This window comes from Hippocampus comes, unplaced genomic scaffold, assembly GCF_001891065.2.
Source record: "Hippocampus comes isolate QL1 unplaced genomic scaffold, H_comes_QL1_v1.1 scaffold276, whole genome shotgun sequence".
Lineage (NCBI taxonomy): Eukaryota > Metazoa > Chordata > Actinopteri > Syngnathiformes > Syngnathidae > Hippocampus > Hippocampus comes.
In genome coordinates this window covers 76045-99506 of record NW_017805074.1, presented here as the reverse complement: position 1 = coordinate 99506, position 23462 = coordinate 76045, and the positions used below count along the sequence as shown (strand labels likewise).

The window sequence follows — 23462 nt, the reverse complement described above, 5'->3', positions numbered from 1 at the left end:
TACGAAGCACATTCCTGTCTGTGCACGTGTTTTATTAATCAGACTGGCACCGCTGCAGGTACCAGTGATGTTCACAGGAACCGTCTCACCAATTTCGCCTTCACAGAGAGGATGCTCAGCTTTGAGCGTGACTACTTTATCATTTGTGTTTGGAAAAAAAAAAAATAAGTTGTGTTGTGGAGCTGCATTGCATCATACAGAGAGTCGTTTGTAATATTTGGATTCCCTTTAAAATATTACCCAAGCAGGGTGTTTTTCCTCCTACGGTAGCAAAAAAAAAAAAAAGTTATCATGCCTGCTGGATAGCCACAATATTAGCAACTGCACCTTTCTAATCTCTTATTGATGGATGTCAGTCGCTTCCCACCCAACAGTATAATACCACGCTGTGGTTTATGCGTGCTTCAGCAAGGGACCGCTTTCGCTTTCATTACAGAGCCTGTCATCTAAATCTCGTCTCGGGTTGATGCCACTTGGGCTGAATTTGCCTCGTAAAATGTTTCTGTCAACCTGTTTATACCTGTCTTTGAAGGGCTTATTAGATAAAGGGATATTTCCGTCACGTCTCCTCGGACTCTAACTCGGGCAGTGCTTTTAAATCATTACACAGAGTAGTATGGCAAAAAAAAAAACTTTCTAATGTTGTATTATTCCCGCTGCTTATCTACTCTGCTCAAGTGTTCTATTTTGCATTCGTTGCCATTTGAGCAATGCGAAAGGCAAGGCCCTTTCCACTTTGAGACAGATTTGTGGTACCCAAAACGGCGTTGACACTGAGCTATTCTACATCGACTTTGAGATCAGCTAACAAGAAAAAATAAAAATACTCCTCTGAGAAGGTTCCCTTTCCCCATCATTATGTTGACATGACGACCCGCTGCAAAGCACGCGAATCAGAATAGTCATTATAGTCTGGAACTATGTCGTTCTCCTCCACCAAGTCCACCAGGTATGGCGACTGCAATTACTTCGACTCCAGTGTTGACACCCGTGTCAAGTATGCTGTTGATTGAATGACGGGGCTGATGATGCGTAACCATGGCAGCCAGGATGGAGGTGACACTGCTCGAGAGCAGGATGAGCATGGAAGACTACAAGAAGCTACAGGGGCTGTTCATTGTGAGTCGTTTTCTCCTCACTGTCTCACGTTGCTGCGCCAAAGGTAGTGAAATGTCATTGATGCTCGACCTCGGCATGATGGTCACAAATCGAGCTTTCCTTAAGGACTAACCTCACAATCCAAGGGACAGTCTACAGCACCTGGACTTAGAATGAGAGTACAGACATTACACATTATTCTAATACGCACATTTTTATTTGCTTGCTTGTTTTGATTTTTTTTATGCCTGCTCTGTATTACAAAGAAGAAAAAGATATGCTACCCACAAGAAGTTTGGGATCTTTGGCTTTTGGGTGAAATATTTAGGATAAACTCAAAATTAAACAAACGGGGGTGCATAGTGAATCTAAATAATATACGATTTCTGCTTACGTACAGAACCGAGCTGCTGAAATAATGACATGAAGTTTTCTACTATATTCTGATTCATTGAGATTCCCCCGTCAACTCTTACTTAAAAAAAACCGAACAGCTCCACGTACTTGATCGGGTGAGCGTTTCCCCTCGTTTTCCATTACTTCCATGCAGCTACATCTGTAAGAAATGCAAAATACAAAAAAAAAAAACAACAACAACAACAATTAGATAGAATGATGCAAAGTAGACACTAGTGATATCTGTGAAGGTTCATGTAAATCGGTGCTTTGCCACTTTTATTAACCAGGAAACAAAACTGTCACAAAACACATTTCATCGTTTTGCCTGGCTGTCACGATTTGTTGCTGGCATGCATGAATGAACAAAGACACTTCACACGAGTTGCACCATGTACATTTTGTCTTCCAATGGCCCTGATTTTGACCTAGGTCTCCCCTGGGGTGTCCCGCTCCTTGTCCAGAAGTGAATTCATCCGTCTGGCCGCCTCATCGGTCGGTCGCGGTTCCGAAGAGGAGTACGGCCTGTTGTTTGACAGCGTGGTTGTCAGTCAGGGGCAGCGCGGTCTCTTCTTTCACGGCGATGCCGTGAAGCAAGAGGCTCGAATAGACAGCGGGGGGCTGTGCTCTTTTCTTCAGCAGGAGCTATCCGAAAAGCTGAAGCACAGCAGAGTGAAACGCGTGCCTTGCTGGAAGCCTCCCCGCTCTCTGACTTGCCCCCATCGAGATCCGGTCCAAAAGGTAAACGGCTCTCTTCCCGGAGACCTGCAGGGTAGTTTAGTATTGAGTGAGCCAGCATGTTCATTTGCGGGCACGATGCTTTGCAGCTGTTATGTACAACGCACTTTGACATTGACGCGATGGAGATTCCGGGCTGCTGACTAGATAACATTTTTTAAGAGTTCGGCTCTCTCATCTAAATGTCTCTGCTCATTGGAGATAAGTGGCTTTTGGACTCCCAAAAGTTTAACATCTATGAATTAGTATGCAAATTGACCGGCCGCTACAAAGTGCCGGCAGCTGTGAATAAAGTGCCGGTTCCCTGCTTCCATTTTTCTGGGGGGGCCCTGAGATTGTCAAAATGAGGTTCTGATGCCGACAGGTGATTCTTAAAGATTCAGACACCGTGCGTGACTTAGTTCAGTGATTCAACGGAGTGTTCCCTATTTGGAAAATAAGATCCTGAGACAGACATGCATCGGAAACTTTATTACGTGAAGTTTAACAGCACATTTGGACTACTGTCCAGTATTTATATGCGCCACTTTTCTGCACCCAAACGTACCTGATTAAGGCAAAGAACAAGACAAACTGCTTTCTAGTCAGATGAAAACTCTTTAAAACAAGACAGTAAAACTCAGGCTCTGCTGATGGACGTCCGTCCTCGTGAGCGATCTGCTTTTGCCACGACATCAAACTCATCTGAATATTAGTGCGGATGAAACAAAACCTAATGCGGTGTAATCACAGCTTTCAGTTGTATTTCAACAGCTTGTCACATGAAAAATGCCTTTGGTGTTTTTTTTTATTCTTTTTTTATAGCCTAACAATTCATGCATCTATCAGTCTTTTCCCTGTGCCCATGATTCACTTTCCCTTAATAGGAGAGATCCGTGCTGAGTTACAAATGAAAATTTGTGGCCTGGTGGTAATATTTCATAATCTTTTTTTTTTTGTCCTGCTCATCCTCGGTTTTGCTCCAAAAGGCACTTTGAACACGTAAGCATGTATCGTTTTGTTTAAAAAAAATGATATTAGTGTTTTTTGAAAAATATGTTTGAACAATACATTTTCTTTATTGTCCTTAATTTCAACAAAAGAGTAAAAATGACGAAAGTTGACAACCACTGATATAGTTCACTTTGGGCAGGCTACCATGCTTGCATCCAACAAATGATAACCATGTTTTTTGGACAGCACACTATTTATGCTTTTTCTTCTGTCGCTGTGTCCAGTGGCCCACAATACCAATTAAAAAAAAAATAACGCAAATGGCACCATCCGCTCTGCTCAGGTGTTGTACCTGCCCAGTTGGGGTCAATACATGACCGTGAGTCAAGGAGGATTTGTGGGGCTGCGGGACTGCGGTGACATGTCGCTCGTGAGCAGCCAACGACTGCAAAACAGCACAGTCCGACCCAAAGACTTGTGGGTGACGGACGTGGTGCTGCTGCAAAATGTACACAAGGTGATCGCAGTACAACCACCAAAGCCAATCCCGAAGTTGACATTTTAAGCAAAACAATTAGGAAAAACAGCTTTTGCACTGGGCTACTATCCTAAATTCAAAACCTACTCGATTTTTTTCAGCCCCTGTAGGGTTAAACTTTTTCGTTTCCAACAGCAACACAAACAGACTTAAATTAAACCCAAAACATTTTCGTCTTGTTCTGTTTTCCTCATGGAGTACCGGTAGTTTAATTCGGCACCAGCATGGAGGTCATAAACTCACCGTCTATGAATAATTTGATTCATTTGTTTTGTGATATTTCTAATACATGGGTCATACATTTTCAGAAAATTAATGAATTACATTTTTGGCCATGATTGTCCCTTATTATTTATTCATTATGCTCGGATAGGCCATGAAATATCACACAATTATTGTTTCAAATGCCAAGTTTGTTTAGTTTGAATCCTTTTTAATGATATTTACACGAATATTTCAGTCATTCTGATTAATTATAACCATTTGTGTCTGTGTTCAAGTTTTCAAATATGATTCTTCATTATTCTTCGAGTGAATGTCTTGCCTCTTTGTGACTTTTCATTTCATTCCTCCTCCATGCCGCACAGATAGCGGTGTCGTTTACAAGTAAAGAGGTGTGTTTTTATGACACACTATCCAAAAAGGACTTCAGATGCAAATATAAAGTCCAGGTAAAAAGCTCTCAAGCTTGTTACTGATGACATTCGGCCACTGATAATAAAAATGCAATGAAGAAACAGTTGTGCAGTACCTTCTAAAAGTTCCCAAACGATTTGAATAGTTTGTTTTTTTCTTTTCCAGGGTTTAAAGTTTACTCCATGGTGTCTGGACTATTGGTCCGATGCCTCGAAGCCAGATCAGGCTATCCTCGCTCTAGGTGACATTGGTGGACAGGTGACGCACAGTTGGGAAAACTGAATCACACAATAAGAAAAAAGGGGTAGAAGAAGGAATACAAAAAATGCGGCATGACTGCGTGGCTCACAGAATGCCCCCTTTTGTGTGTTTTTCCAGGTCAGCGCTTTATATTTCACCTCAGCCCAGATGTATTTGTTTGAGCGACGTAGTCGCTGGACAGACTCCGATTCCGCGCTCATCATCCAATGGGATGATGTGGTCAAAGGAAAACACCACTGCTGTTCCATTGTTCAACATCAGGCACACAAGCCTGCCTGGGTGAGGAAAGGTAGAGCAAGCGCACGCGTTACGGTTTTAATAAATATCACATTCTCTAGCCATATGGAGAATGCTCACTCGCACTGTAAGGTCACATTTCCTGCAACTTTGCGGTTATTTGTGGCATTGATTCGGCAAACTGTGAATACACTCCTTTGACAAAATAAATAAATAAATCACCAACTCTGAACAACAATTAAAAAAAAAAAGAACATGGATAAAACACAAGTTCAAAGTATTTTTAATATTCTCAATGCTGAGGGCATTCAAATCAATCTTTTGCACAATAAGTTCGAGTGTAAGTTTGTTATCGGTTCCTATCAGGGTTCGTGTCAGAGCTGACCCTCCAAACCCCCCCACCCCCCTCCCCCAAAAAACTAATGTCTGAGATCTTGGATTAAAAAAAATAATAATAAATAAAAAAAGATGGGTTCGTCCAAAAAATTGGAAATCCTTTAAACTGTCTGGCGAACCTCCAGGGAAACGGGTGGCAATGAAACTTCGAATTTCCTTCGCTGACATTCCACGTGGCACCAAATTCAGAGGCGCAGTTCAATCCTTTGACGATTCTATCAGTCCCCCCCAAAAAAACAGCCTGCACGAAATGTGCAAAGCATCTTCATGCACCCAATGAAAGGCAGAAGAAAAAGATTGTTCCTGTTAACACAATGTCTTGAAGACCTTCGAGAATTGTACTTCTGACATCACAGCTGAAATGAGATAATGATTGATTCCAACCACTGCCCGCTCTCCTACGCATCTCACACAAATGTGTGGAAATATTGATTGAGGTTGTAATATGCGAAGCCATGGCAGTACTGGAAACCTTGGTATTGGTGTATCGATCCGGGCGAGCGTCACTGCCGAGCAATGAAATTGACACCCTGTGTGGCATTCTGTTGGTCTAAACAGGCTGCGTCTGCATCCAAGATTGACATGTTGTGTATTCAGAGGCGTTCTGCTGCATAACGCATTCGCATAAGTTACGTTTCAATTACTATTGTCTTTTGATCAGCTTGAACCATCCGTCCTTGGCATCCACAGGGTATCTTTGCTTTGAGAAATCGATCCACCATTTCTCGAAACATTTTGCCCGTGAGCGCTGATGGCTTTTGGATCCATAATTAGTGGCTGATGACAAGATGGAGAAATAAGTAGTCAATTGCTTTTGTGCACAGACCTAAATAAAAATGTATGAATGCCGCAGGAAGCATGTTTGACTGCAAAAAAAAAATGGTGTGTTGCATAAACTCAATGGGATTTTGTCAAGTGGTTGCATAAAATAAAATCATCTGGATTTCAAGTCGACGTTAGATCTACTTCAAAATGTATCTGAATCCAGATGAGTCGACTGCATGCAAGCATTTGACAAAATAAAATTGGATAAACTCAACACACCTTTATTTTCAGTGTCCCCCCGCAGCTGGCAACTGTAACGCAGTAATAAAACCACACCATATTCTCTTGGAAAAGAGTGCATGAACATTTCAAAATACTACAAGCTACCTACTGACATGATGATCGGGGGTGGCAAAGTAGCACGACGCTGCAAATTATCAACATGCAACAAAAGTTGGATCATTTTATGCTGGTTACCAACAGTACATTCTCACGTTATCATTCACTCGTTTTTGTCATGCGACAGCCTTATGAGTAAATCATTAACATTCTCGTTCCCCCCCCCCACCCCCAAGAAAGTCACATATTGTGCCCCGTAGCAAAAGTGACGAATAATTTACATTCTCGCAAAACATCTAGGAAATAAATAAATAAATCAAAACATGAAATATTTTATCGACACAAATATTCAGACTCCATTGCCAAATCTTCACCTTGCCACAAGCACAGAGGTGTCTACAGCAATGTCATTTATTCAGCATTACTACAATACCAGCGAACGCATTCGGAGGTGTGGGCGGGGTGAGTCCTGAGTCATCCAATTCCTCAGCCAGACTTTTGACTGCTGCCATAAAAGTTTGAGCTGGAGGCCTTGTCCTCCCGAGACTCTCCCACTTCAACTCATCCCGGGTGACAAAGAGGTCACTTGATTGTATCATTGATCGCTTGCATCATTCAGCTCCATCTCTCCTTCGGAGTCATTGGGCTGTTTAATAATGAGTCAGCAGTTGCATCGTTCCGAGACCAACTTGGCCGGGAGCGAGGGATCCCAGTGAGGGGGAGAAAGAAGAATAAGCTCATAAATAAGCACAACCAATGGGAAAACAAAGGGAAGGCAAGTAGAGGGGAAACAAAGGCGACGATGCCGACACAGTGAAAGCTGCAATGGAATGTTGGGTTCTGGGTCTTATTTCTGATATGTGGGTTATTGATTTAGTTTTTTTATCAAAGTAATTGTGAAAGACTGCAAAGACCGGTAGATGGTCACTTATGTCGGTTATGAGAAGTCCACTTTCCTTTTTATGGTCAATCTTGTTTATAAATATATTATCTATTAATGTGGCCGTGTCAACTGTTATTCTGGTGGGTCTCAGAATGACTGGGTAAAGACCGTTGCTATACATTATATTTATGAAATCTGTTGTTTTTTTGTGTCCATTTGGGTTTAATAAATCGATGTTAAAGTCTCCACATATTATTCGTGTTTTCTTGTTATTTGAACAACTCAGCATATCTATCAGTTTTTTATTGAATGTGTCAAGACAAGATCCTGGAGTCCGATACACGCAACTTATAATGACATTTGATGCATTTTTAATATGTATTTCAAGAGTCAGACATTCCATTAAATTCTCTATTGTATTTGTCAGGCTCTCAATTTTACTGCATTTCAGTGTTTTATCTACATATATTGCAACTCCCCCTCCTTTTTTATCTTCCCTATGAGTTGCATACATTTCATATCCATCAATTTTCATTTCGCTTGTTTTTTTATCATCAAGCCAAGTTTCTGACACAGCAATTATTGTAAATTTATTAAATGTAGTCAAATATTCTTTGATTTTGGTGAAATTTTTATAGAGACTTCTACTGTTTATGTGTATCACTGAGAAAGCGTTTTTTCGTTCTACATTTATGTTGAATTGTTCGTCAGTATAATACTCGGAGTTTGTAATGCTGTAATTGTAATTGAAGAAATTATTGTCAGGATCCCAGTTGTTCTCTGGGTCGAATGTCTTATGTTCAGCATAATCAAAGATTTTAAAATCCATGATTGTGTTGTATGTTACCAATATCCGTTAATTCAAAGTTATTGTCTGGTAATCGTCAAATCTCGGCATGTTGAAGTTGAGCCCGTTGAATTGGAGTACTGGTGCGGGGGTGGACGATGAGTTTGTCGTGCCTCAGGTAGGCAATTTCCCCTCTTTCACGTGCCTCTTTTAATTTTGGAAGCAATTCTTTTCTTTTTTGTCGTACATTATCTGTATAGTCTTCATTAATGTAGATTTTGGTACCTTTTAAGTATTTTGCTCTCTGTAGTATCATTGTTTTGTCCTTATATTTTTCAAGTTTCACCAGTACTGGTCTTGGTCGAAGTCTTCCCGTTTCCTGTCTCCCTGTGCGATGTGCTCTTTCTACCTCGATTGTCTCCTTTAATTGAAGTTGCTCCTTGAAAATTGTTTGTACTTTTTGCTCCGTTTCAGTCCACGTTTCTCCTTGCTTTTCTTGGTGGCTAATTGTGATTTTTCAGGCAGCGTGTGGAGCGCTCGTGTGCAAAACCAAGGGGGAGTTGTGTTTGTGTGTGCCTCAGTGGAGAATGTGCGTTTGCATACCTCTGGGTGCTGGCGCTGTTCTTTTTTTTTTGATGTTGCCCACCCTGCAGTACCAGTGGGAGTCTTACCATTCGCTATGGCTGGGCCATCAGAGTGAGTTGGGTGGGGTACAGAGGGGCTCAATTGTGAGGGAATTAGGAAGAAATTTGGATTGCCACACACCCAGGGGGGCATGGAAGCAGTCTCGGAGAAAGTATCGAGTGGAGCTGAGAAATACCCGAATGCACAGCTATGAATGCTTGAGACCGAGTGTTCGTCATAATTTGCACTCAGAACAAGAGAGTTGATTTAATCTTGCGCTCTTCCTCTTTCCATTTCAAACTCCAAGAGATGAATGTAAAATGACACGCTTCATCAGGGTGAAGCAGCTGTTGTGGGTCACAAAGACCTTGAGATTTGATATGTGTCAGTCAAAGTGGGAAGAAGTCATTCATCGATGATGAGTCACGTCTCACTCGGAGAAATCTGCCCATATTTTGATTCCCAGTGTGGAAAAGAAATGTTCCGATGAAAGGAAAATAATCAAATGTGCATAATTTGGGGAGGTGACCTTTGAGCCGTGACTGTCACACGCCATCTCAGCACTCCAATGTTATTTGTCAGCCGCGCTCGCTCTGATGGAAGTGTCCGAATTCCAAATCAGATAGTCCTAATCAATGTCCTAATCGAGACGGATGATGATGCAAGGTCCATTACTTTTTCTGTAATCCTAGTGAGCGAATGAATGCGGCTAATTCTCTGGGTGTGGATGATGTTTTCCTCTATGCTGGATTTGCGGTCAGCGCATATTCAGTAGAGTGGATGTCTTTCAAAAGTGCAGCAATGAAAGCGTTGGGGGGGTGCGGGGGGCGGATTATTCAACCTGAATAAAAGCAATGGACACGGTGTTGTCATCATAAAGCATAACAGGGATGTTTTATATTCAGTTTGTTGCGGTTACACCGATTTCCTGAGCCTTGGTTGAAGCAACTTCCATCTCAGTGAATGGAAAATTAGTATTCTAAGAAGTTCTCAATTGCAAATATGAAGTCTTGTATGCATTGTAATGTTCAGTGGCAATTCCACTTTGAAGTGTGAAGGGCAGGCACAAGGGGCGTGCTGGGGGAGCAGTGTCCCAGAAGATGGCAATGTTTTTCTATCCATCGAATGTCCATGTTGTACTTAATACAGAGCAAAATTTCAATTGGTTTATATATCCACTCATTTCTCTGTCCAGGGGCTCTGTCAGTCCCCAGTTTGACATCCAACAGCCTAGTGGGCACGTCTGGCATATTCTCTGCTATTGTCCCTCTGTCTATGGTGCATTCGAAAATACGCTCCGGGCGCACTCTGCTTCACTCAGACCGTTCGGAAACTCAGGGCATTGTTGAAATGTGCCGTTCGATTATTCACAGTGCGAGAAAAAAAAAGAGTTTTTTTCCTGTCATCTATCAGAAGAAAAAATATAATGCAGTATAGCATATACCCAAGTGCTGTTGCCACACAAAATCCCATCTCCTCTCCTCCTTTCTAGAATCTTTTCATTAGTAATTTGGGGTTGTCTGATATGTTTGATCTGTTGCTGTGGTCTGTGTGACACACTGGTCTACATAAACACACACGATTTCAAAGCTTTCTGTGCTGTAAACAGCCCAGCGATGGCTTAATACCAGTCTCCTCTCTATAAAGGTGTCTTTTTCGCACGTCTCATCTGACATTGATCTTCAACATGCTTATTTTCTTACATCCCCACAGTACTTTACCTGGACTCACTGGAGGCCTTTGTGTCGTGCAGCACCAGGCCACAAAGCAGCATTGCGATTGGCTGGGAGGAGAAGGGCGGCAAGAGCCTCCAGGTAACCACTTTCTTTACAGAGAGAGGAGTCTGGGACCTAGACTATCACCGTGAACTTAAGCTGATTGGTAAGTAAATTATTAGAATCATAACAGGCTGTATAGCTACGAGCCCACCTGCAATTTTGAATCTGTTCACTGTATATTTGTATTCAAACTACCGTAATTTCCAGACTATAAACCGCAACCTTTGTCACATGCTTTCAATTTTGCGGCTTTTTTAACAAAGTGGCCGTCTGTGTACCGTCTTTCTTTGTAAATATCTCATGTTACAATGTGGGAACCTGCGGCTTATACACAGGTGCGGCTTATGTGTGTACAAAGTGTCTTCTCTGGCCAGTTCTAATGAACTTGCTGCTATGACGTTACCCATGCCCATCATCTTTTTCTGTTTCCGTGAGATTTAAGCCTTGCTTGGTATAGCTCCACTTCTATCCCCTCGAATATCGTAACCGGTATTCTCCAGTTTTCTCAATGCGACTACTTTGAGACTTGGTGAAAAATGTTTCCAACGTGACAAGGAGCCACAGTCCAAGCAAGTAATATGATGTTGTCATCGGACTGAAGCGACTCAAGTCAATATTGCAGCGACACTTTCGGTTGATGACATCAACCCGTGTGTCGTGAAAACAACATGCATCGCTAAAATCGAAGACAATCCTTATGTTATTTGAGACAACGGGATTGTATGTAGCCACTGCAGGTGCGGATCATCGGGTTCTGCTGTGGAACCCCTACGTGACCTCCCAGCCATCATACCTACTCAGTGGCCACGTTGCCCCAGTTGCGGCTGTTTGTTTCTTGCAGAAGAAAAAGCACCTGCTCAGCTACTCCAGAGATAAGGTAGAAGTGTGCGTTTGCCTGCACAGTAAAGAAAAACGACTGCCGAGAATCAGCGTATGATTAATTTTGATACCTTGCTGCAGAGGAATACAGAGATTTGTTTCACGCCGCTGCTTCTATTTATGAAAATTATGACCACATTTACTTCTCAGTCTGTTTTCTTTCTGTTGCACAAATGATGATGTTGCCCCTCTTCCTCCCTCCTGTTGCGGCACCGTGCATGTTTGCTTTCTCTTTCGGATTTTCTGAGGGGAATAAATATTTTAGAGGTAATTTATGTTCCATCTGCCTTCTTCTTAAACACCATCTGCCACTGCAAGAAGCTTTGAAAGCGTTACCACACTTTCCTCTGGAAGTGTTCCTGCACCAGAGACATTCATCTTGTTTGGTGCCGTAAACCAATATGGCAGACTTCTCATTAGGAGGCACTCTGAGGCATGCGGCGCAGAAACTGGGGTAGAGCGGTCATCCATCTTTGGTCATTTTTTTTTTTTGTTCCTCTGATTATTTTCAGATGACTGTCAAAATAATATTGAAGTCTATTTGTGTAAAATAAAGTCAACCTTGCACTGGAATATCAACTCCTAGCATCCACTTTCTTTATTTCAGGTTTTGTGTTTATGGGACGTTTCAAGTCAGCTTTGTATTCATCGTCTGGGTGGCGTTTTCCCAGCCACACGGGAAGACGCGCGCACACTCCTGCTCCTGATCGAAGAGCGCCAACTGCTGCTGCTCACCTTCAACAGCCTGCTCGTCTTGCTGGAGAGCACGAAGGAGGAGACGAGGGCCAGCGGTCACAAGCACCCTGTCACCTGTGTGCTTTACAACAGTCTTTTCAGACACGTGAGGGCCTGGTGTGCGGTGAAAAAGGAAGAATGCGTGGATTGATGGCTGCGCATCACGTGTCGGCAAACCGATGACTCCGATTCAGTAACTTAGAATTGACACACAGGTTGCCTCACTGATGTTCGGGATACCCGACAGATGGACTAAGTACCTTAGCAACTGACTGTTGAATTGATTGGCTGACCGACTAACCGACTCACAGATGGTTTGTTTGCCTGACTGACAAACTTACAGAAGAAAGGACCGTTGAATAGACTGACCAGAGTGGAACAGCTGATCCATAAAATCCAGTATTAAGAATAAACTGGGTAATTATGCATTCGGTAGAATATTCCGCATGAAAGATTTAATTAGCGTCAAGTAGAATCACTGATGGACCGACGGACAGACTGAATGACTTACTGATGTACGGACTGACTAACTTGATTGATGGACTTACTAACAGACTCATGGATACGTGGATGGATGGATCGCCTGACAGACAGACTGGTGGAAGGGAGAACTGCTTACTAGACTGATCGAACGACTAACGTACCAACTGTTGAATGACTGAGTGACTGATGGATGGATACATGGGCTGATGAACTGAACAACTTCCTAATGACTGACAGATGCATGGTTGGATGGACTGACTGTTGAATGTACTGATAGACTCGATAGACAGCTTGACGGACTGACTGTCAGATGCATGGATGGGCTGACTCATTGACTGACAGCTTCGACGAATCGACTGATGAACTCAACAACTTACTGACCGACCAATGCTGGCTGAACCGATGACTGATGGACTGAGTGATTGCAATCAAAACAAGATGAGTTTTTGTGCTAGACCGAGGTAGTAACTCAACAATATGCAATTCAATCAGGGGTAGGCAATTAACTTTGCAAAGGGGCCACATGAGGAACTGGAATGCTTGTCGTAGACTGTGGGCAAGCCGGGTGTGGCCCCCAGACCGTACTTTGCCTAAGCCTGGATTGAATTGAGTGCAAGTTGGATCCATTTAAAAAAAAAAAAATCCTTTTTGTGAGTGTCTTCAGTGCAAAAATGATAAAGGTGGCAGTATACAGAACATTCCCTTTTGTCGCTTGATTTTTTTTGCAGGTTTTTTTTTTTTTTTTTAGAAAGTACGCTTTCTATTTTGATAATTTCCCCCTGTCTTAGCATGGCAGTCAATGTCATGCATGTGTGACATGTCAGAATCTTACAAATCTTCATTTCTCAGCATGCACCACAATCATTAAAAGCTATCATTTCTCACCACGTAGCGCGGAGCAAACCGCTTTCAATGATTGATAGCCTCTGACTTTCTCTCTCTCGCTGCAGGTAATAAGCAGTGACACCGGCTCCTCTGTGATCTGCTGGCTGGCTGACACGGGCCAAAAGGTTAAGCAAATCCACCGTTGCCATGGCAACGCCGAGATCTCCACCATGGCTTTGGATGGCACGCAGACGCGGCTGTTCACTGCCGGCAATGATGGAGAGGTTAAAGTGAGTGAACTTGCAAACACGGACTGCACCTCACGCTGTCTCAAAACAGTTATGTCCTGTATTTGGCGTGCCATCCACCATAAAAACGGACATCTATTTATTTTTAGCTCTATGATCTGATCCATAATGGCTCTTCAAAGCAACCCTGCAGCATTCCTTGATGGAAGTAACAATTGTGCAAATGAATAATAATCAGCCACCTCAGGTCTATCGTGCCCTTTAAATCTTAGGTCAACATCCGCATTTTGTCAACGACAATGCTGCAATTATGCAGGTGGATTATTATCAAAAGCAAAAACGAGAGGAAAAAAAAAAGTGCATTTCCACCTTCCTTATCTTCTGCATGCCTCTCGCAGGTGTGGGACTTCAATGGCCGCTGCCTCCACAGAATGAACGTTGCCCTGGGCAAGGCTGCGGCCATCTCACACATGCTGCTGCTGAGGACGAGCCTCCTGGTGATGGGTTGGCAGAGGTATTTGGGAGCTGTCGTTTGGACCGTCAGCTTGCACAGCAATAGTGTTTTGGAGCCCGAAAAAAAAAAGAACCATTTTCTGATTCAATCATGAAAATACTTGCCAGAAAAATTGAGGACAGGTACATACGTTTTATATTTAGGCATGTCCAACCACAGAATCACAAAAACAAACTGTGCCTACACTTTTGCCCTGTAGTGTCGATGAATATCATTCATTATTACAAATAACATAAATCGAGGTTATGTGAGCAAAATGCCTTTTGCAGTATTGATAAAAACTCAAGAAGTAGCTCTCAGTTTCCAAACCAGACCCCTTGCCTTCAAAGAATGTACTTTCTGCGATACAAGCGTGTTTTCCTTGCATAACGTCCACTTCCCACCCGATGTCTCTTCACCCGTCATTAGTTTTTTTGACTGTGTTGTTTTTCTGCTCCTCACCCGCCCTCTTGCCGACTCGCGGCGGAGGATGCTGACAGTATTCCGCCGGCATTCCTTCTCCAAGTCTCACGTTGACCCATCAGAGTGGAAGGGCGGTGTTCATCATCGCGCCGAAGTGCTCTGCGCTGCCTTCCAACCTCCGCAGACTCTCGTCACAGGTGTGTGCATGTATTGTTGTTTTCGTTCAAAAATGTATTTTTGGCACCCGTCGTAATGCCAGAAATAAAATGAATCACCCTGCTTTTCATTATTTATTTCAAGACAATGTATGACAATTAGTTCAGTCGACTCATAAGATAATCGAAGGTTGAGATCCAAGAATCGCCGCAGTCTTGCTTATGATGAATTTGAGTGCCACAATCGATTGGCACTGATAACATCAAGTACTTTCATCACTTCCTCACAAATGACTTGACCAAAGTAGACTTTCTTTGAAAAGTGCGCTTGTCGAACGACGTACCATCCTTCTCTTTTCTTTGTTAAGTCAAACTTTAATGGCTTGAATTAATAATGGGTTTGTGGGGGTGGGCATTATGGAGAAGAACCGGGTGATGAAAAGAGAGGAAGACGATTTAGAAATGAAAATAATTTGGCAAAAGCACTTTAGTGAAATAACAAGGAGCAATTATGCACTGATGAAATGAAGTGCGGTTGTTATGAAAGGAGTCATTTTCTACATATAGCTGCTTTCATGAGTGCCGGCATGCATGATTAAACAGGCGCCTGACGGGCACGCAATAGCTTGCATTCAAGATTAAGATTAAGAGTAGAAGTGAACATTTTCACCACCGTTACCTTAAATGAAATCGGTAAGATACAGTGAGAATGACTCCATGGAGATCCCGAAGATGCGTCTTGTACATCGTTTGCTTCATCTCCAAATATGGAAATAGTCCAGTGCCGTCAATCCAGTGTTTTATTGATCAGAATCGCGCTGCTCAGAGTATTGCTAATGCCAGACAGTCACTGCAGTTTAACATGAAAATGTGGTGTCAATGTAAGAACAACCAAGTCGCTTTTTTCTGTGAACAAGAACTCGAGTTGGCTTTTAAAAATGACTGTGTGGGAACACCTCGAGTCGTTCCCGTGTAGCAGAGTGCGGGCATACGTTGCACACCCTCCACGGTCTTCTTCGACACAACAGCTCCTGAGATAAGTAAGGAGAAAGATAAAAGTTAGGGCTGCGAGGGTGGAAAGGAAGATAAGAGCGGGTGTTCTCGACGCTGCAGGGGAAAGGGTTTGGAAGTAATTAATGGTTTGTGCTGGAACAAAATCTCGATCCAGGAGATTCTTCACCAAGTTTGGAAACTTTGCCCCCAAATTGCTTTTGGTTTTCCTCTGTGTTTTAGATTCATGTCATGATTGGAGAAGTATTATTCCATCTATGAATTTATGTCGGCGGCCCCGTGGTCGACTGGTTAGCGCGTCGACCTCACACTGCAGAGGTACCGGGTTCAATTCCGGCTCTGGCTTCCCGGTGTGAAGTTTGCATGTTCTCCCCCGTGCCCGCGTGGGTTTTCTCTGGGTACTCCGGTTTCCTCCCACATTCCAAAATCATGCGCGGCAGGTTGACGGAACACTCTAAATTGACCCCAGGTGTGAGCGAAGATGGTTGTTTGTCTATGCGTGCCCTGCGATCGGCTAGCAACCGGTTCAGGGTGTGCCCCGCATAATGCCCGAAGACGGCTGGGATAGGCTTCAGCACGCCCCGCGAACCTTGCGAGGATAAGCGGATCGGAAAATGGATGGATGGATAGATGGATGAATTCATGTTGATTGAATGTGTGTTTGGGAGTTCTGCTTATTTACTTGTTTCTTTCCATTCCTGCTGTCACACAGCCAAGAGTCCCCACTATATCGACACCTCTTGAGAACTTGGCAGCTTGTCTGATGAATGCCAATAACCCATTTCATGAATCCTATTTTCGAAATTATCAACTCAATTTCCTCAACCTACTTGACCATTTCTTTGGTGTGGCATCTTTGGAAACCTTTCACTGTTGTGGCATAATTTGGCTGCGGTCCACTGGGCACAACGTTAGTATTTAAAAACCTGGTGAGGCCTTTCATTTTGATTGGCTCCATTGCTGTATAGCCCTTGAGGGTGAGGACCCGAGCCTCGTGACTGAAAGCATCACAAAAAGGCAGGTCCATCATCTTACACAGGTAATCATTGAAGCCAATTAGTGGCAATGAACTAAATACAATGAAAAGAAAGCACATTACAACAAGGACTGAGCCCTGCTGTAAAGATCTGTGACAAAGTGATGAAGTAATCAACTGATTGATGAATGCACCAGTGTCAAACTCAAGGCCTGGGGGCCAGATCTGACCCGTCACATCATTTTATGTGGCCCGCCAAAGCAAAGTAGGTGCATCGACTCATCAACATCTGACAGCTGATATATATTCTTTTTTTTTTAATCACAGCATGAACAAAAATTGCACTTGCACAACACACATCTACCTTCCTCTGTCTCTTGACACTATTATGGTAATACAGAAAATGGATTTGGGCTGTATGAATAATGCGGGTGAGCCACTGTCTTTGACAATCGCTCTTATATGTACACACCTGTAGTAAACCACTTTTAAAATGATTAGTTTATTGCTTTCTTTGTGAGCTAAAAAAAAATAACATCGCGTTTGTAGCTAGAGGCAGATGTTGAGTTGTATCTTAAAATGTGTTTCCTTATATTCACTTCAAAAAACATTTTCCTGTATGATGATGAGTGGAGAAAGGTTTAATAGCTTGTCTATTTTTGCCCTCAAATTAACTGCGCAGGAAGCCGCGATGGAGAGATTATAGTGTGGAACAACGACACCGAAAAAGCTCTGCGGAAACTGCAGCTGCCGGCTAAACATGAAGAATTCAGTAAGCAGCAAGATTGCACGCACACACACACACACACACACACACACACACACACACACACACACACTCACACACACACACACACACACACACACACACACACACACACACACACACACACAAACACACTACCTTCGCTTTGTTCAGGTGTTCATACAAAAGAGCTTCAGATAAATTTCAGATATTCTAGATATGTAGCGAGACAGCGTGGTGTCCCAGAAAAAGTGATGGATAGATATGTTGAAACATTTTAGCATTTGTTGAAGTAAGAGGCACCTTTTGTCGCTTGTGTTCCCCAAAATAATCTTCTATTGTCATTTTTTTTTGTCTCCCAGAGCAAACGGAGCATTCCCCTGACACCATCGCCACGGTGACCTTCTTACCAGGTCGTACATCTGCACAAATAGCAAACGGTAAAGCAAACGAAATCTACTCTCGTATCGTCATTCGTATTTTTGCATCACTTACTTGTCAATTCAGATTCAGATTCAGATTCAGCAAACTTTATTTATCCCCGTGGGGCAATTAGGACTTTGTCAATACGCATTTGTTCACTGAATAGAAGGAGCCTTGGCATAATGATAAGAATAATTCAGTGTAAATGAGGATTCCGACCACACTTGAAAGAAAGAAAACCATTTTGAAAAAAGTAATCAGATTACAAAAATATTGTACACTTACTGGAAAGTTTGATTTCTCCATGAATAGCCAAAATATGGCGAGAATGAAATCACAACTTGACATGTGGCAAAAGGAAATTAGAGCCGCTGTTTCTTGCTTGTGTTGAAATGAGAAGCGGAGAGGAAACAGTTTGAAATGAACATGCATTGTGCCTCTTTCTTTGCCGTTTTTTTTTTTTTGTTCCTGCCATTAACTAGTAATGTTTTCACAAATATTTAATGACAGTGGCTGCGAAATTGATCGTCTGCTTCCAAAGACGGAGGAGGCTGCTGGGCTCAATCTGCTGCTTTATTTTCCAAATGACATGACTTAGCCAAAATAAAATTGCCCTCCATCATAACATAAGCAACGTAATGTTGTGCAGAATAACGACAGTCTTTTATGAGAAGTTCTTTCTGATATTCGTATTTCCCTTAGGCGGCGCCAACTTGGCGTCATCTGGCAGTTCCGGGCTGGTCAGGCTCTGGAACACAGTCCACGGCCGACTCCTGGGACAGTTCACGGCTCACGAGGCACAGCTGGGCTCTGTCGTCATGACTGTCAGCCCCTGTGGAAAGTTTTTAGTCACGGCAGATAGGGCGGGCGCAATCAAGACGTGGGACATGGAGGTGCAAATCAGAGAAGTGATGCTGATTCTTTAATTGAAAATGGATATGTTGCAGCTTTAGGTCTTGTACCGGCGGAACAAATTACAAATGGATCCGAGGGGATTTGACAGAAATCCAAGCATCTGAACTGAAACATGATTCTTCGTGTTACATTTAAATTGCTACTAAATGCACCATTGGTAGGAGACAAACGGCTAATACGGGAATTACTGGCCAAGATTTTGTTGGCTCACGTACAAGTAGGACGATCAGAAAGGGGAAGCTGAGCAAACGGTTCCAAAACATCAAAAACTAAAAATGAACTGCCCGACACACTGAAGAGTCGTAGAGTCGTAACACGGTCAAAAGGGGAACTTTTTGTTCCGAAACAATTAGCCTCTGATACCTCAGACAATATTCAAGTAAAATGATCAAATAATCAGACCGCAAATCCTTGACGCTGGTTATACGTGGGGTTAATTGCAGATGTCTGAAGCTCATTTTACGGTACTTCCAGTTCCAATTCCAATTTATGGAAATGTATGTGTTAAGCAGGGCTGAATAAATTGGGCAAGCTCAGCGCTCTGGTTCAAATCCTGTCCCACGGCAGGGTGGGCCTTTGGGATCAGCTGGATGACTTGAACGTTTGCACTGTGTTGCACACGCAAGACAATTTACGTCAATAAATTGATGGCCTCCATAGCAAGACAAGGACCAAAACAACCCATTACAAATTAAAACAAACAGTATTTTTGATAACCACAGATTGACATCAATCTCAAGTCCATTGTGCGGAGCATTTCACTTTCCGTCTTTGCAGATGTGCTCAGCCACTTTACAGATGCTGCCTTTTGCCTTAGCACATAAACTTATACTGAGGGTCTTTGTCTAATACAGCTTAGCGTGACTTATAACATGTATACTGATTTATCTTACGACCAGTCACAGGTCCTGCGTGTAATGCCTGACATGTCGACTGCTTAGTGACTGCATACAATTTGCAACGGTGACTGACACTTGCTGCTTCATTGGCCTCAGTTGATTTTTCCACCGTCTTGTTGAACAATATGAGCATACAGATGGCAAATTTGAGCAAACAACAGAATTTCAAGATGCTCGTGCGTGGACCTTTGACATTGCCTCCAAAATTGACCTTGGAAGTCTTCTGACTTCCTCAGCACTACTGCCTGGAGTCAGACGGCGGAGTGGTGACCGAATCTCCAGAATTGGTACACAGTTTCCGTCCACACAAGGATGGGGTCACCCACCTGCATACGAGTTTCCACGCCGATCGGCTGATCCTTCTGTCAGCGTCTTCAGACTGTAGGGTGGCCCTCAGCTATCTGCCAGGAGAAACCATTGGCTTTTTTGGACAGGTAACACACGGTGATACACAGGAAGTAAAGTAATGCTGACACTTGCATTTTTGAAATAAATAGATTTAGTGGCAAAGGCAGTGACTGTTAGCGTACTGTCCCCAGCTAGTAGTGGGAGAATCCACTTGACTGAAAGGATGCGAAAGGCCTCGTGTCTCCAAACACGTGTCAGAATGGCTCCATATTTAAAGCAAATGGCGGTGATGTCTGCATAATATTATGTCATTTATATTTTACTTTGTCTGCAAAACACACTTAATGCATAACCCACAAAAGAATTCATCGTAGAAAGGGTTCTGTCAGTCGTCATCTGTACCTGTGGGTAAAAAACAAAAAAAAAACAAAAAAACACAAACAAAAAGCAAAAAAGGACGTTTCGCTTCTCTCACAGAAGCTTCGTCAGCGGTAGACAACCCTGAAGTCTCCGTGAAGACTCCGAGAAGTTGCTCTGCGCTAAAAAGCTGAGCGTGGCCTGTTTGAGGACTGGGTGGGGATGGTTAGTCACGCCCCTATTGGTTTATTAGAGGCCCATTGGTTTCTAAATTCCCAATGATAGGGAATTTAGAAACCAATGATAGGGAATTTAGAAACCAATGGGCCTCTAATAAACCAATAGGGGCGTGACTAACCATCCCCACCCAGTCCTCAAACAGGCCACGCTCAGCTTTTTAGCGCAGAGCAACTTCTCGGAGTCTTCACGGAGACTTCAGGGTTGTCTACCGCTGACGAAGCTTCTGTGAGAGAAGCGAAACGTCCTTTTTTGCTTTTTGTTTGTGTTTTTTTGTTTTTTTTTTTTTGTTTGTTTTTTACCCACAGGTACAGATGACGACTGACAGAACCCTTTCTACGATGGAACTTTCCTGTACGACTGAGAGCCTCCACAAGCAACCACAAAAGAATTAACATTCATGAAAATAAACACGTATGCTTAAAGAAAAATATGTGCTCTTTTTATCTTGTAAAATGCTCGACTGAGTTGTGAGAGACGAACTAGCGGTCACCCTCAATTATGGTCAAGTTGCTGTACCGTATTTTCCGCACTATAAGGCGGAACTTAAAGCATTCAATTTTCTCAAACGCCGACAGTGCGCCTCATAATCCGATTCGCCTCATATATGGATCAATATTAAGATTTTAAATGTTCTGTAAAGCGCTTTGTTACAGCTGCAGCGGTTGTGAAAGCTCGATATCAGTCAAGCTGTATTGTATTGAATTCCCTTTAGAATATCGCCATCCAGTGGATGCATAACGCAACCGCAGCCACTATTGTAGCTTCTATTCAAATAGGCGAGGCAGTTGTAACTCCGCCTGGTAGTTGCAACTCAGTCTTTTTAAAACCAAATCCCATCCAGTCAAAGATGGTGAAAGCTTAATGTGATGTGTGCACGTTAAACAGCTTACAACTGCTGTTTGAATGATGACATGCTATTCTAAAATGGACTTTTTGCTTCTGCACTGATGTTCTATTAGGAGGAGCAGTGGAGCATCATGAGGCCCGCGTGTGTTCACCCACAGCGGGATACCTGTAATGATCGACACCCTGACAACACAGCATGAACGCGAGGAGGTGGAAATAGACAAGACGGTGGAGAGTGAAACAGAGCGCAGCATTTGGCTGGTTGAATTGCCACATCCCACTTAAGTATCTTTGCTCTGTTGCTTTAAGTTTATTTGAAACCATGGTGATTTTGGTGGTATTTTAGGTTGTGTGCAATTTTTGTTCATTTTCCTGAGGAGACGCTGAACACTTTGTTCGGAGTAATATTCTCCATTCGGAATTGATTAGCCTATTAATGATATGTACGCTGAAAAATACAAAAGTTGATTCCCAAAATGACTGCTGTATTTTTGAACTTCAGTTTCACTTTAAACACTTAGCATATTCATTTGAGCCAACATGAATTTGAAATGTTGCGTTTTCATTTTTTGGAATGCATATCTCTCCCCCCCCACCATTCGCACATTGCGTGGGGGCAGCGCGGGGTCGGTTCCCACTCAGTGATGATGCGGGTGGGAATGTTCGTTCATCTCTATATGTGCCCTGCGACTGACTGGTGACCAGTTCAGGGTGTAGTCCACCTTCCGCCCGAAGTCAGCTGGGATAGGCTCCAGCACCCCCCTGTAACCCTGTTCAGGATAAGCGTGATTGAACATTAATTGCATTACTCTAAATTGGTTTGTTTTTGTCAGGATGTCAGGAGAATATAAACGGAAATAGCTTGTCCCAAAAGGACGTATATAGAGTGGGAAATGTATTATGGAAAAACGAAATACAAAGTACTGTATATTAAAAGCATACATCTGGTTAGGAAGTGCGTATTCTTATGTGGGCACTGATGAAAAATTGTGGCCCCCTCCATAATTTAAATTGCCCATCCCTGCTCTCAATTGTCCACAGGCGTGAGTCAGAATGTGCCCTGCATTCAGCTGGCGATCAGTTTCGGCTTTTCACAGCGTCTTGCCCCAAAATCAGTGGGCATATAGGTCCCAGCTCATCTGAAAATAGAAAATGGATATTTATATGATTTTTTTTTTCCTTTATTGGTCGAGAGAAATCATAAGATTCTACTCCCTGCGGAGGCAAGTCTGGTATTATCAAATATAATTGCTTACCATTTTAAATGGTACCTGTGCTCTTGCTTAGAATGAATTTTGTTTGTTTTGCACCGTGGTGCTCAGAGAGCTATTCATCATGGAAATTATTGTGAGTGCAACAAAGGTTAATTCAGTTCAAATATATAATCTACTTTGTAATGGAGTTGACGGTTTTATTACTTCGGTTGTTGTGGAGTCAGTGGAATATCTGAAACTCGCAGTTAATGAATAGATGTAACTGGCTGAGTATATTGAGGTGTGCGTATTTGATTTAAAGACGTTATTAAGTTGTGGAAATGCTTTTAAATTGGCTTGCTGCATATATTTGTAGTTATGGCAACTGTACCTCTGTTATTGATGGCTTGAAATGGAACTTTTCGAAAAAAAAGAAAGAAATCACACAAATGCAAAGACCAGCAAAATGAAGATTCATTACTTAAATTGCAGTCGCTGCTTCCGCATTTCTTCCCTATGATCACCATTTAATTTCCTGGCATTTTAAAGGAAACCGTGTTAATACTCGGACTAGACTTTGGGTGAACTGAGTTGTCTCTGTCACTTTTACAGTGTATGTATGCATGTACTGTATCTATCTATATGTCCATCCATCCATTCTATGAAAAGCTCATGAGAAAAAAAATCAGTGGTTATTTTGGTGGTAAAGTCATTTGGAAAGTGTCTACTGGGCTGCCAGCCAGTGATCCTCAGGTGAGTAGTACCGGTACTAAGGCCTCACTTTATCACCAGCTTGTGTGTGTGTGCGCGTGTGTGTGTGTGTGTGTGTGTGTGTGTGTGTGTGTGTGTGGGTGTGCGT

At 42.7% G+C, this 23462-nt stretch overlaps 1 protein-coding gene across 2 annotated transcripts; it reads left to right on the top strand.

Moving 5' to 3' along the window:
- Positions 1-244: 244 nt before the first annotated feature.
- LOC109512872 (WD repeat-containing protein 49) lies at positions 245-21833 on the top strand. Of its 2 annotated transcripts, XM_019864939.1 has the most exons (17): positions 245-1119; positions 1927-2235; positions 3509-3682; positions 4291-4374; positions 4505-4597; positions 4718-4889; positions 10345-10512; positions 11138-11286; positions 11896-12129; positions 13457-13621; positions 13978-14093; positions 14562-14692; positions 17320-17409; positions 17745-17822; positions 18508-18698; positions 19856-20053; positions 21524-21833. In XM_019864939.1, the coding sequence occupies exons 1-17, from the start codon at positions 1039-1041 to the stop codon at positions 21608-21610; spliced, it is 2520 nt and encodes an 839-aa protein (XP_019720498.1). In that variant the 5' UTR covers positions 245-1038; the 3' UTR covers positions 21611-21833. The 2 variants fall into 2 exon arrangements, with proteins under 2 accessions (XP_019720498.1, XP_019720499.1); XM_019864940.1 differs by lacking the exons at positions 3509-3682; positions 4291-4374; positions 4505-4597 and having other exon boundaries at positions 21524-21832.
- Positions 21834-23462: the final 1629 nt, after the last annotated feature.

Bases quoted from the DNA above. Each gene is read 5' to 3' on its own strand.
- LOC109512872 (XM_019864939.1), top strand. From the start codon at position 1,039: ATGGCAGCCAGGATGGAGGTGACACTGCTCGAGAGCAGGATGAGCATG. The intron at 4,598-4,717 runs GTGACGCACAGT...GTGTTTTTCCAG, and splicing joins TAGGTGACATTGGTGGACAG to GTCAGCGCTTTATATTTCAC. The intron at 20,054-21,523 runs GTAACACACGGT...ATGTTCTATTAG, and splicing joins CCATTGGCTTTTTTGGACAG to GAGGAGCAGTGGAGCATCAT.